A 14,110-nucleotide genomic window follows, 5' to 3' on the forward strand; every position below is an offset into this window, starting at 1 on the left:
TGGGCCAAATATGTTAAGGATAATGTTTATCAGTGTAACATTGCAAAGAACCTTTGGATAGATTACAACATTTAGTAAACACTGCACTTTGGTCTAGCAGGGAAGATTTCAACGTTTCAATATGAATGAAGGCTAAAAACTGATTAGATTAATGTCTGATGATCTTTTCTGTGCTTCTTCAAATTTGTAACACCAAACATATTACAGTTTTTTCTGATTGCTTAAGCACATTTTTTGTAACTATTGGCTACTTTTGCAAAACTCTACACACAAATAAGAAAACCTGTCACCCAATTATCAAAACATTGTAGTTCTCTTGCACAGCTAGATTAACTCTTCACACCTTCGTAAAAATGGTGTTTTCGTATCAAACAGTACACACAAGCCATCATCTACTAAGCACACAATGCGCCACCTGCACACTGATGGTATGAATACAAAACACATCTGGCTTTTGCTTTCTCTGTGCACAGATGTCAGTTTGAGGTCACACTTTTGTCATAGTGTCATGTAAACATACAAGGATCCAAACTTCAAGTATTGGTGTTTATTCACACTCATCAAAACCAAGACAAAGTCAGAACACAAAATAGGAATTTCACAAAAAAAGGGAAAAAAAGACAATCAGCCTACATCATGTCATCTTTCTGGGTCCGGCCACATAATTTCGTCCACATCGCATGCGATATCCTCCAGTCCAAGGCGCCGGGGAAAATATCTCCTTGAATGCCGTATCCAGGCCTGACATGATGCCTGGTCAATATCTCCACATGCCTCCTCCACTGCCTGTAAAAGAGCTACCTGTTGATGAGGATGATGGTCGTACACTTTCCAGCGCCAGGCAGAGAAGAACTCCTCGATGGGATTTAAGAATGGAGAGTATGGAGGGAGGTTGAGTGCCATGAAGGATGGGTGGTCTGTAAACCAGTTGCGGACCAAAGCAGCCCTATGGAAACTAACATTGTCCCATATGATGACATATCGGGTCTGCTCTGGTCTCTGAACAGTGAGCATGTCATGCAAGGTGTCCAAGAATGCAATAATGTGTGCAGTGTTGTATGGGCCTATGGTTGCATGGTGGTGAACAACACCATTTTGGCTTATAGCTGCACACATGGTTATGTTACCACCACGTTGTCCTGGGACATTGATGATGGCACGGTGTCCAATAATGTTCCTGCCACGTCTCCTGGTTTTACTGAGGTTAAAACCGGCCTCATCCACAAAAAGTAGCTCATGTCCCATTGCATCTGCTTCTAGTTCCATCACTCTCTGGACAAGACAAAACAAATGCAACACATCAGGCCCATGCACAGCACTACAGTATGCACTTCCAAATTCAGAACCAATGACACTAGCTTACCTGCACATAGTCATATCGCAGTTGCTTTACACGTTCTGTGTTTCTCTTGAAAGGAACTCTGTAAATTTGCTTCATTCTTATTCTGTGGCACGCAAGTACACGACTCAGTGCAGAAATGCTTGCACTGTGTATATTTTGAAAGATGGTGTCATTATCAATTATGCGCTGCTGTATTTCGCGCAGTCTTATTGCATTATTGGCAATCACCATGTTCACTATATGGGTCTCTTGCTCTGCAGTGAACATTCTGCCTCTGCCCCCAACATCTGGACGTCTAGCAATTCTGTAAAGTAACAATTTCAGTATTTTTGCATGTATGGTACTGTTGTGTTTCTCATTAGAGTATGGCAGTGCTACAAAGTACTTACCGATTCTCATTTCGAAATGTCCTAATGATGCCTGCCACAGTGTAGCGGCTCAGTTTAGGCTGAACCCGTTGGCCAGCTTCCCTCAGGGTCATCCCATGGTTGATGACATGGTCCACTATTGTAGCTCTGATGTCATCAGTTATTCTGTTTCTTACTCTTCTTACCCTTCCTCTTTCCCCTCCTCGTCCTCTTCTTGCTCCTCCACGTCCTCTTCCTCCAACTTCTTCACCTCCACGTCCTCTTCCTCGGCCTCCTCTGATTCTCACTCTTCTCACTCTTGCTGCTCCTTCCATTGTACTCCACATAGACAGCTTACCTGTGGCCTGTTTATAGTGCTTAGGCTGATTGCAAAGTGGACTAATTATCTAAAACAGTTTTCACATGTGAAAGTGTGCCAGACAGTTGGCAAAATAGTGTTAATGATAGCCATACATGTGTATAATTTTGCTAGGAGTGTGTTGATCATTTGGAAATTGAGTGTAAAGCCGTGAGTTGTGTTTACAGTTCTGCAAAAAGAGTGCTGTGCAGTGGATTGTAGCTACAGGTTTGCAAAGTGTGTGTTACAAAATGGCAAACTGAGTGCAAAGCAGTATTTGTGCTTTTAGTTTTGCAAACTCAGTGAGTGGTTTTGCTATAAGTATTAATAGTTTTAGAAATTGTGCTATAAGAATCACAGTTAGGGTTTAAGCATTCAGAAAAAACTGTAATACAAAGGATTGGAGCCGGTTTTGGATTTTCACTTGTTGTTGGCTTTAATATGAACAGTCACATAAAATTCATTCCAATTTTTTGCCTTTGCTTCAATTAGGATGTTTCTTTAAATCTACCATACCTTTTATTGTTCAAAAGGTTTGCTGCCATAGTAAAGAAGTAGCTAGGGAACTCAGTAAGTATGAGCAACGATAGCTTAGGGACAGTTTCTCCAATAAAGAGGAATTCATCATCTGCAGTTTGTCAAAACGTGCCATTAAAACAATTTAGCAGATCCTCAAAGTTTGGATACAAACTGTTTTCAGCTGTAGAGGCAGAGGTACACTTCATGCACTTATCAACATACAGTTTAGAGGCTTGCATTAGAGTGCTTTGGTGCTTGGGCCTCTTTTATTTAGCACGTTTATACCATTGTGAATGTAGCTATATAAATGTGCTCAAGAGTCTATCGTATGTTTGTCATGCAACTAAAAATTCGAAAATATATTTTTAAATCAGTAACTTTGCAAATTTAGAGGATTTGTTTTCGGACAACATATGTGTCACATTTTAAACAGGGGTTGTATAATCAGCACTGACATACAGACATTTATGCGCTGGGTATAACAGACATGCTTACCGTGTGAAAGGCCCCCCCGATGTCTTGGAGCAGAGAAACACGCTGTATTGTTGCTTTTCTCTGTTGTATAAGCAGCGCCCGTAGGTCAGAAACGCTGTGTGCGGGTAGCAAAGTCGGCTCCAACGCACATCCAGGCATCCGTGTGAAAGAAAGGTGTCGCTGCAGCTAGGCTGTCAGGATAGTCAGGCTTTTATTTATATTTGCATTCTGGTGCGTTAAACTAGCAGCCTCTGTGTCCCGCTCGGATCATCATTCTGAAAATTCAGAAATAAAATGGTGACATGGCTAATGATGAGGAAAGAATATGTGTTTTTTTTGGTTTTTTTATAAGTATCACAGTTTATTTCTAAAGGAATACCTGCTGTTTGTGGTATTCTGTTTAAAAACTATTAGCCTCTGTGTGTTTCAGAGCGCTAAAGAAAAGTAAAATGCTCCTAAACTAGTTAAATTAAAAGTAAAATGCTCGTGCTGATGAACGAAGTGTTATGCTCTCAAGGGTCGATGTAAAGTAGTGAGGAAAAATACAGGGTGTCGTACACTTTCCAGCGCCAGGCAGAGAAGAACTCCTCGATGGGATTTAAGAATGGAGAGTATGGAGGGAGGTTGAGTGCCATGAAGGATGGGTGGTCTGTAAACCAGTTGCGGACCAAAGCAGCCCTATGGAAACTAACATTGTCCCATATGATGACATATCGGGTCTGCTCTGGTCTCTGAACAGTGAGCATGTCATATATGTGTGCAGTGTTCTATGGGCGTATGGTTGCATGATGGTGAACAACACCATTTTGGCTTATAGCTGCACACATGGTTATGTTACCACCACGTTGTCCTGGGACATTGATGATGGCACGGTGTCCAATAATGTTCCTGCCACGTCTCCTGGTTTTACTGAGGTTAAAACCGGCCTCATCCACAAAAAGTAGCTCATGTCCCATTGCATCTGCTTCTAGTTCCATCACTCTCTGGACAAGACAAAACAAATGCAACACATCAGGCCCATGCACAGCACTACAGTATGCACTTCCAAATTCAGAACCAATGACACTAGCTTACCTGCACATAGTCATATCGCAGTTGCTTTACACGTTCTGTGTTTCTCTTGAAAGGAACTCTGTAAATTTGCTTCATTCTTATTCTGTGGCACGCAAGTACACGACTCAGTGCAGAAATGCTTGCACTGTGTATATTTTGAAAGATGGTGTCATTATCAATTATGCGCTGCTGTATTTCGCGCAGTCTTATTGCATTATTGGCAATCACCATGTTCACTATATGGGTCTCTTGCATAAAATGCTCCTAAACTAGTTAAATTAAAAGTAAAATGCTCGTGCTGATGAACGAAGTGTTATGCTCTCAAGGGTCGATGTAAAGTAGTGAGGAAAAATACAGGGTGTTTGATTGGGGTGTTTTTATATAGGTGGCCTTGGTTTCAGTTGACCTCTGAGATGCAGAGATAAAGGTGTGGGGGTGTAAGCAAAAGGTGAAACCTGTTTGGAGGATCGGTTGGTCAGTAGAAAGTGTAATGGAAAGATAAAAGGTGAAAAAAGCTACAGGTATATTACTACTAACAATTATACAATGCAACTCAAATAAAATAAAATAAAAACTTAAAAAATTGAAAAAAAAAGTTTAAAAATAAAAATATAAATTTTTTCTCTTTTAATTTTTTGATGGAAAATTGAACTGATGAGCGTTATATGGCCCCTCTCCATCTGTGAATAAATTAATGATTTGAAGGACAGCATCACCACCTTCTGGAGAAATTTATAGGATTGCCATATCTTGATCAGCCAAACATTCACATAACTGGATATTATCCTCTTCCACTTGCAGGTGGTCTCTCTCTCTCTCTCTCCTCTGCTAGGGCGGTCCTCATTACGGGCTCCCGCCCCTGGCCCATGCACCTGTGTTCAATCTCCACACCTGCTGCTGATCTCCACTAATCCTGAAGCCAGCTGAGCTCTCACGCCTTTCCCCCATGGACCCCTCGCCCCCAGCACATTGTATATATAATCACTTGGTGTTATCATTGTAAATAAACGCACGTCTTTTCTTTTCTCCCTGGTCTGCACCTGAGTCCAAACTTTGACAACACCGGATTATAAGGAGCATTAAGCAAAACAAAACAGTCAGAAAAGTAAAACTTTACTGAACTCATTCCTCTTTCTTCCTCCACTCCTGTACCACTGATTCATTAATGTTGAATTCTCTGGCAGCTGCTCTATTCTCATGTTCTGGACCTGAAAACAGGGTTTGATCTTTGGTTTCATTCTATAATACTGGACTTATTTTTCTATGAAGGTTTGAACTTTGAGGGTGTTTAAACAAGAGAGAAACGTGTGAAAATGTTCATGCTTGTCTGAGAAAAGTGTATAAAGTGTGTAGTGAGGGGTTTTACAGCCTTAAAGCATCTATAATAATTGTAAAAAATAAAGCTGGCTACTTTGCTGATTTCACCTATCGCAGATTATTTTTAGAACGTAACTCCCGCGATAAACGAGGGACCACTGTACTATTTGTTTAAAGTCTCTTCCATGTCTCCTTATTCATCCCCACGTCTACTACAGGTACTGGCTGGTGAATGATTGATGAATCAGAGTTGTTTTACTGCATTATTGAACAAACCGGGTCATGTAAACAGAGCAGGAATGAGGAAATACTCTCCTCTGAGATCTGTGCGATTGAACTGTGTCATGCTTAACACAGCTCATGATCTCTGCTGTCTTCTTCCCCCTCTCCCTCACATATACCACCATGACATAGTTTTTGTGTTACTGTTTGCCTGCCACTGGCGTCTGACAGATGTTTTACAATATTTTTTTAAACATCTGTAACTCCGGTAACCCCTGAACCATTTGCTCAATTGAAAGAATTCTAAAGGTTTCTGAAAGCAGTGACTCTGCACATTTCTGGGATATTAGGGTCATTATGGTAATCCACATGTACGGTGTGGCAGCAGCCCTGTGAAGACAAAGGTTGGTTGAGAGAGTTAGTGAGTGTGATTGAGCTCTCCAGAAAACAGATATTTAATCGCACATTTGAGATGAGATCGAGTAGGAGCGGTTTTCAAGGGTTAAATGCGAAACTGAGGAAATGAGCAAAAATGGGAAATGAGCAGCATCTGGATTTCAATGATTTTGGAGACAAAGCAAAGCTGAGCGCAGAATTTGTAAAAAGAGGAGCTGGCTGAAATTATACCAATGTGGAGGACAAATGTCCATAAATAAATACATATACATACATAAATTAGGATCAAATAGAAGGATCCAAATGAAGAGTCATATGGAGGCCATAACAGCCGACTCTTGTACAGGAGCCCAGCCAAAAGATCTGAATCTCTGAAACGAGCCAGACCTTCCCTCACGAATGTTGAGGATACTGACTCCCCTGGTGAAAAAACAGGCTTAAAAATATTAACTGGAAGGCTGAAAAGCAACTCCTTAAATTTTCTTTCTAACAACCAGACTTTGAAACAGATGATACAACTCACACCCACCCCTGCTTACTAGGGATGGGTATCGAAACCCGGTTCTTGTTGAGAACCGGTTCCCACTGTTTCAATTCCTTGGAATTGTTTGCCATTTTTACAAACGATTCCCTTATCGATTCCAGTCGCCCCAAATAACGTCACCACGTTGCGGAGCGTCATTTACCTGGCAGGAAACATGGCGGCTCAAACGCTCAAAAGTTTGGTTATACTTTACGAGAACGGATGACAACAGGGCAACTTGCAATACTTGCAAAGTAGATATTTCATTTAAAGGAGAAAACACTACGAATATGCAAAAGCATTTGCTCACAAAACACGCGATGACCTTAAATGAATGTCGTGTTTTTAATTCCGCTCCGGACTCGTGAATCTCAACCCAGCAGCAGCGGTAACGTTTTGCACGCCCTCTCCGTTAACGCGGCAGGTAAATAATCAACTAACAGTGCATATTATGTTAGCGCGATCTGCCTTATTACAAAAGCTGCCATTACTGTGCATTTAGGTGACCATGATGAGACAGACAGAGTCTGGTTGGCTCAGATGCTGGCAGTTCTCGCTGCAGTCTACCGGTAGCGTCTCCTTTCAGGCCAGGATAGACGAATGTCACCGAGCAGTGACTAAGTTTGTGGTCAAAGGCTTGCACCCATTTGCCACAGCAGATGCCCCGATTTTCGGTAAGTGAATGTGTTTAATTGTAGGCAGGGACATTACTGGATATTCTTGTGTAATTGCTACAGAATAATTTATGTTATACTTTGTTATTGCTACAGAAGAATATTTATTTTATTAATTTACATTTACAATTTTTTTCCTGGGGACCCTGTGACACCCCATTGAAGAGCCGTAGGCTGTGGATCTCTTAAGATCTCACTGTTGGGTTTGTAAGGCCATGTTACGCCTAAATTTCTGTCTTGTTCAAAGAGAAGATATAAAACAAAGTTCTAAGCTAATCGACCTTAGTGTTCTCCTTTTTTAAAAAGAATCGATAAAGGATCGAATCGTTAAACAGAATCAAAAATGGAATCGGAATCGTGAAAATCTTATCAATACCCATCCCTACTGCTTACAGAAACCCACAATAAATAATACACCTTAATCAAATGTAAACAAGCTTAACCAAATTATATTAAAGTACTAATTATAGTAAAAGTCAGCTCTATGTGCGTGTCACGAATGGTGCACTATCCATGTTTCAATATCATATCAATATCTAATTTCTGAATACAGTTCATAGAAAACAAAGTCCTTGTGACTGAACCTTCCTGGTTTAAGGTTTAATGGATCCAGACTCAGAGGATGGCTGTTTAATGGACCATTTTACCAACATGGTTATCTCTCTGCTTTCTGTGCACGTTTTAAACTGTCGGAACATGTTTGAAATAAAGATATTGAAGTGTTTATCTTGATGTGCTGATCAGCATGTTCAAAGCTGTGAGGCTGTTAGGATTTTTGCCCAAGGCTAATTGTGCCATTTAGATCCAAAGTCCAGTTGTGTGAGTACAGAAAACACGTGCATGATATTTGTTTGTGACAGAGTGACGAGAACTGTTTACACTGTATTTCCTCATACTTCTGGAGCTTTGTCAGACTGACTGATTCACTGTTCTCTTCACAGAGCAAATCTTTGGGTTTTTCCCACTTGTGCAATTAACCGAAGTACAACCTGATAACACTAAGAACATTTTTGTTTTTACTTTGAGTCACGAGAATTTGGAAAGACATCTTTCTCCTCACCTCACCTGCTGTAAGTGCTTGTTGTCATAACAAGAAAAATTCTAGCATGTTCAGATCTGGCTTCACTTGTTCTTGTCACACACTACATTAAGATACTGTCAGCAAAATAATACAGACACTGAAACTGTCTTAGTTAAACATTATATCAGAGTTCTGTGGTCCCTTTGTACCTGTGTGAAATGAGCTACAGGGCTGTCTGTTTAATGACGCTGTGATCCACCTCCTACATCGATCCCTCACTCATCTTGAAAGTGCTTTCAGTGCTATCATACACACAGTGCTGAGGGATAACATGGAGTGTACAGGTGTGAGTGGAACATGGAAAGATCCAAAACTGTGTCTGACAGGGTCGTCTGCAGTACAGGCCCCCCCACGGGGAACAGTCCTGGCTCCATTTTTTTTTACCTTATACACCACAGACTTCTACAACCCTGCCCTGCGGTACAGTACAATACACTGCTTAATGCAAAAGTTCTCTGATGACTCAGCAATCGTTGGCCTTGTCACTGACAGGATGACAGGGACTACAGAGGACTGACCGTGGATCGTTTAACTAACAAAAAACATGAAATCAAATTAAAATTAAAATTATATTTTTAAATAGTCCATGTCCTGAGGAAACATCTGCACCCAGAAACAGAGATCTCTGCTTTACTGCCAAATTTAAACAACTTGGAAAGTAATGATACATAATCACTTACATTACTTTGATCTGAGTATAATATCTGTACTTAGGATGTGTTACATCACCGTTTTGTAGTGATATCCATATCTGAAACAAATACAAATAGGAAACCTCCACAGATGTCTTTCAATTATTCTTTAATAAATACATACAGTGTCAAAGGGCAAAACTCATATTAATTAAGCGGACCCAATTGCAGCCGCTCGAGGCTGGTAACGGGTTTAACAGAAAAACAAGCAGTTTATTGAGGCCGGGAAAACACATGCAAGACAAAGGGCAAAAGAGGAGACAGATGAAACTAAACTAATCAGAATCATAAATACTTTAATAATGCCGAAGGAAATTATGGGTTACAGCAGGCTAAATGGCGCATGCGCACTTACAAAGGAACCGTCTGACCAAACATACTTTACACAAACATCACATTAGGAGACATGTCAGAAAGGTAGGCTGATGGGAAAAAACCAACGAAACGATGAGTGTGTATCAGTGTATGTGTATGCTTGTGTGTATCCTGAGTTTACCTGAGAGAGTGTCCTTCGCACAGCCAGGCTAAGTAAACAGTCTTCCAGCTGACCCAGGTGGCCTTGCGTAGGATAGGAAGGAACAATCTAAGCACCGTCTGTTAGAATTGAGAATTTGTTATGTTCAGCTCCAGCCTTGAGACCACAGCTGGCGCAGATATGGTAGCCACATGAAATGATGGTGGTATTCCTTTAGTGCGAACAACTGCATGTCAATTTCACAGTTGGTCTAACAGTCCATCACTGGCCTCTTAATCTCCTGTTGGAGAGCCGTGAGCTTCTCTGAGATGTTGTCAATCTTGCGCTCAAAGAGCATAGTCTGAGTACTCAATCGCCGTGAGCTTCTCCAAGATCCAACATCGTTTCAAACACAGCAGGCAGCCTTGTGGGGTTTTGAACAGCTGATTCTGCTTTCTTTAATTTTTGAGAAGCCAGGGCTATGCCAGCTCCCATCAGCAGGAACCCTGTTATCATGGTTCAGAAAAGGTAGATGTCATCAATGTCCTCGATCAACAGTCCCGTCAGGCACACGACCCTCCAATTCCTCCACCCATCCATCGTGTATCCGGCAGGGAACGTCCCTCCAGGACACTCGGTCTCACCCGAGCCCAGACTTCTCGTTGAGAAGAGGGTGTTAATTGCATTCAGGAATCAGTTGACCAAATCCATAATTCCTCTTTTAGGTTTTAGAGAACAGACTGTGAGAGTGTTCCAGGGCAAAAGTAGAAAAGTAGACGAGACTAGACAAGGACATGAGAAGCCAAGCAGGAAAGATAAGGGAGAGGGAGAGGAGAAAAGTTCGACCGCCTTCGTCAAGAGCCTAAGATCAAAGCACAAGGAACATGGGAAAAACTTCAGACCAGGAACACGGGGAGACAAACAGACGACCTGACAATGAACAGAGGGACACTCACACAATAAATACACACAAGGGTAATTAGGGAAAGTGGAAACACCTGGGAAAACAACTGAGACGAATTGACCTAACTACACAGAGGAAGAAAAACTAAACACACTGCACACAGGACGTGACACTTTCAAAGTAAAACAGGAAACACTGAGATTCAGACTAATTAACACAACTTGACATAGGAGCTGGGCTTGGGAGACAACGGGAGCAGTCTCCCAGGAGAGGGGAACGCGGAAACAGTTAAGGGAGATGATACACAGAGACAGAGGGAGACATGACGGGCTTGGAAGAACACACATGAAAGCACAACACAGACGGAGGAGCCACGGAATGAAACACAAGGAGGGGAACATGTAAACAGGAAAGAGAGACGAGACACAACTACACGACACAGAGGAAAAGACTCGGACAGGAAACAGGAAATGACACAGGGACAAGAACACATGGGCCGGGAGTATAATCAACTTAGCAGGAAAAACTATGACTATAAACTAAGTGATAGAAAATTAAAGGTTTACAAAGAAATCAGAAAAAAATCCATCATAAACTCAGAATGCAGGGTTGAATGACCCAGAACCAAAAAAAAGAATTTTCATTATTATTTTGGTAGAAATATGACTGTAAACTGTTTCACTGTATCATTGCCTTTATCTATAAATGTAAATGGTTTAAAAACCAAAGACAGTTAGTTTACATTTACTATCAGTGACATGAATGCACTTAACATATAATTCTCAAACAGCTGAGCAAAAACAACATGAGGAAGAGCTTCGCTCTCACATGGTGAAAATCAGATGACCACTGAAGGTGGAAAGATGATTTTGATTGTCGTAGATTTTCGAGTTAGTAGCGAGATGCAAAAGCACCTGATCTCCAACCTCCAGCAGCAGAGAGGCTCCATTAGAGGTGGTTACATAATGGGATGGTTGGACTTCGTATGCTGTGAATATGCGCTCTCCATTTTTAAACAACAGAGCATATACAGCATGTGAAGCATCCCCGTTTGCACCTATATGCCACTCAAAGTGGTAGACTCCTCTCACTGGTGCAGTGAAAATACCTGTTGGACATTTGTTTTTGTTAAATGGAAAATCAGCTGTTAGAACATCTGGAACATCAGCCTGACATCAACATAGCTGAGAAGTGACATTCAGTGTTATTACCTGTGTTTATGTTGTACGCATTTCCAATGTTTGTGACAACATGTTTGAAGATCAGAGTGGTCTCTGTGTTAAAGGGTCCAGTATTTCCATCACCTTGATCCAGCAGAGAGGCTGAGAAAGCCACCTGTTTGACTGAGAGAGAGAGAAATGTCATTAATATTCACAACTTGCAGTAAAATAATGATTTACAGTTTTTATTGTCACAGAATCAAAAAAGAAAAACATTAGCTGTTTTCTGTGTTTATGGGAAAGGACTGTTGTGCTGACCAAATATCTGAATAGACCTTTGAATTCATTTGAGCTGTAATCAGATGTGTCACATATGTAGATACATGACCACCCAGCACTTGTTGCATTGTGAGCCATTTATATGCATTCAAGGAAGATCTTCATGTCGACATGGTAAGAGCCAGTTTGTGGTTTAATTAGCAGACATGAAGGCACGTAAAACATGAAACAATCTGCTAAATAAATGGATTGAAGACTTTACAGTCAGTGTGTCTTGTAAAAGGTTACATTAACAGTCAGAGTCATGGTGATTTCAGTACCTTTCAGTTCCTGCTTTAACTCAACAACCTCAGACTTGTGAGTCTCCAGCTCCTCCAGCTTTGCTGCATGGTCTGGAAAAAAGAGTAAACGAAAAAAGACTTGTCAGTTCATCATTTTCTCTACACACAAGCTTGATATTTGTGTTATATTAACCAGCTGAGAGTGGTTGGTGTTGCTTGGAGCTGGTGTGTTTGCCTGTGTGGGATGATTATCTTGCAGCTGCTGCTTCAGCTTATCAATCTCAGTCTTTTGACTCTCTGCTTCTTTCAGTTTTGCCACAAGTTCTGAAAAAAAAAGTATAAACAACTTTACATGTAGGTTTAGTGGCCCGTGATGTAGTGATTCACCTTAGAAACACAAAGATTCTGTGCTCCAGGAGGAGACACTGTGATGCTGGTACTTCTGTAAGTACCTGTGATAATACTTTACCTTTGTTATGTTCTTTTAAGGTCCTGATCTCCACTTTATGTTCGGCCAGAGAGGCGGTCATCTCTCTCAGCACGGCATGGATGTCCTGTGGACAGGGTGGCTGAAGTGGAGTCTCAGTCTGATCTGCTGAAAAAGAGCAGACCAGAAGCAGTGGCAGGAAAAACACGATCTCCATTCTGTCGCTGGATATCTGCTGTGCAACTGTGCCGTCTACAAAGCGGAGCTTTTCATAACATAAATGAGGAGGTTACTGGACCACCTCTCAAACACACACCCACACTGCCCCCAACACATCCTGTGTAAAAGCTGCTCGTGTCAGTACAACACAGGTATGTACACAGTCAGTGGACCAAAAGATAAGTAACTATGAGTCTCATTCTGTTCACGCTAAACCGAGCGGTGGTCTCCTCCACGTCCCCTCATCCTCCACCTCACACACTGCAGAGCCACAGGACCACACCTCCTACAGGCGGTGAATGATTAAAGAAGCAGACTTTGACTGGATCACTGAACAAACTGAGCCTGTAAACAGCAGGAATGAAGAGATTCTCTCCTCTGAGGTCTGCAAGAGTTCATGACTTTTGCCCCTCCCCCCCAGCTCTCTGTGTCTCACCCATTTGGCATAGACTGTATATAGAGGATGGAAATAACACCATGAAATAGTTGTGAGAAAGCTGGGGTTTTTTTACATTTTCTTAAAACATTCCCATATGGAAAAGAAATAGTAGAAACTTATAAAAGACTTGCATAAGATGTGGCCTACTTCATATAGTGAATCATTTAAGGCTTATATGATTTACTCATGAAAGTGGCCACTTTCTCATTACTTTCATATATTGTTGTAGTAAGTATCCAAAACATACAAGTTTCATTTATATAATTTTTCAAGGCATTTTATATCTGTTTTCACTCTTGTATCCTTTTCATACAAGTTTCACACAAGACAGATACAAACTTTATAAGATTTATATATATCTTTCCCATATGGGTTTTAATTGCAAAATAATGTGAGAAAGTTGCCCTAGTGTCTCATGGTCCTGGGTTGGTGACCCAGTGTTTTGTATTATTATTGATCCTTGATTTCATTATGATTTATCATTGATGATCTCTCAGTTTTTGTTTCTGTGTTTCTGCTTCCCTAAGTTCTTTATTATCTCCTGATTTCTAGACTTTAGGTGGTGTTAATGTGTCTTCCCTGTGTTCTGTGTTATGTCTACTGTGCCTTTTCATGGCCCATGGTTCATGGCTCTTTGTCTCAGTCTTTGCCTATGTCTTTTGTGTTTCCTGTTTTACTTTGATAGTCTTGTGTCGTGTATTCAGTGTATTGTATTTTGCTTCCTCCTTGTTGCATCATGTCTAATTAGGTTCAGCTGCGTCTCCCTCCTGTTGTGCATTTCCTTTATTACCTCGTGTGTATTTATTGTGTGTTTTCCTTTGTCCCTTGTTGGATCGTCTGTTTGTCTGGTGTCATGTGCTTCAAGTCTCAGGATTAAGTTCAAGCTTTCATTCAGCTGTGTGTTCATGTTGATGTCTCTTGTCATAGTTTTCATATTAGTGTTGTCTTA

General features: G+C 41.0%; 1 protein-coding gene across 1 annotated transcript; it reads right to left on the bottom strand.

Annotated features, from left to right (window-relative positions):
• Nucleotides 1-9,092: 9,092 nt before the first annotated feature.
• On the bottom strand, nucleotides 9,093-13,037 carry LOC116319332 (complement C1q-like protein 4). Its single transcript, XM_031738626.2, has 5 exons — nucleotides 12,546-13,037; nucleotides 12,329-12,400; nucleotides 12,116-12,187; nucleotides 11,568-11,699; nucleotides 9,093-11,464 (listed from the first exon to the last, which is right to left on the bottom strand). Exons 1-5 carry the CDS (start codon nucleotides 12,718-12,720, stop codon nucleotides 11,181-11,183), a joined length of 735 nt encoding a protein of 244 aa, XP_031594486.2. The 5' UTR covers nucleotides 12,721-13,037; the 3' UTR covers nucleotides 9,093-11,180.
• Nucleotides 13,038-14,110: the final 1,073 nt, after the last annotated feature.

Source organism: Oreochromis aureus, linkage group 10 (assembly GCF_013358895.1).
Source record: "Oreochromis aureus strain Israel breed Guangdong linkage group 10, ZZ_aureus, whole genome shotgun sequence".
NCBI classification, from domain to species: domain Eukaryota; kingdom Metazoa; phylum Chordata; class Actinopteri; order Cichliformes; family Cichlidae; genus Oreochromis; species Oreochromis aureus.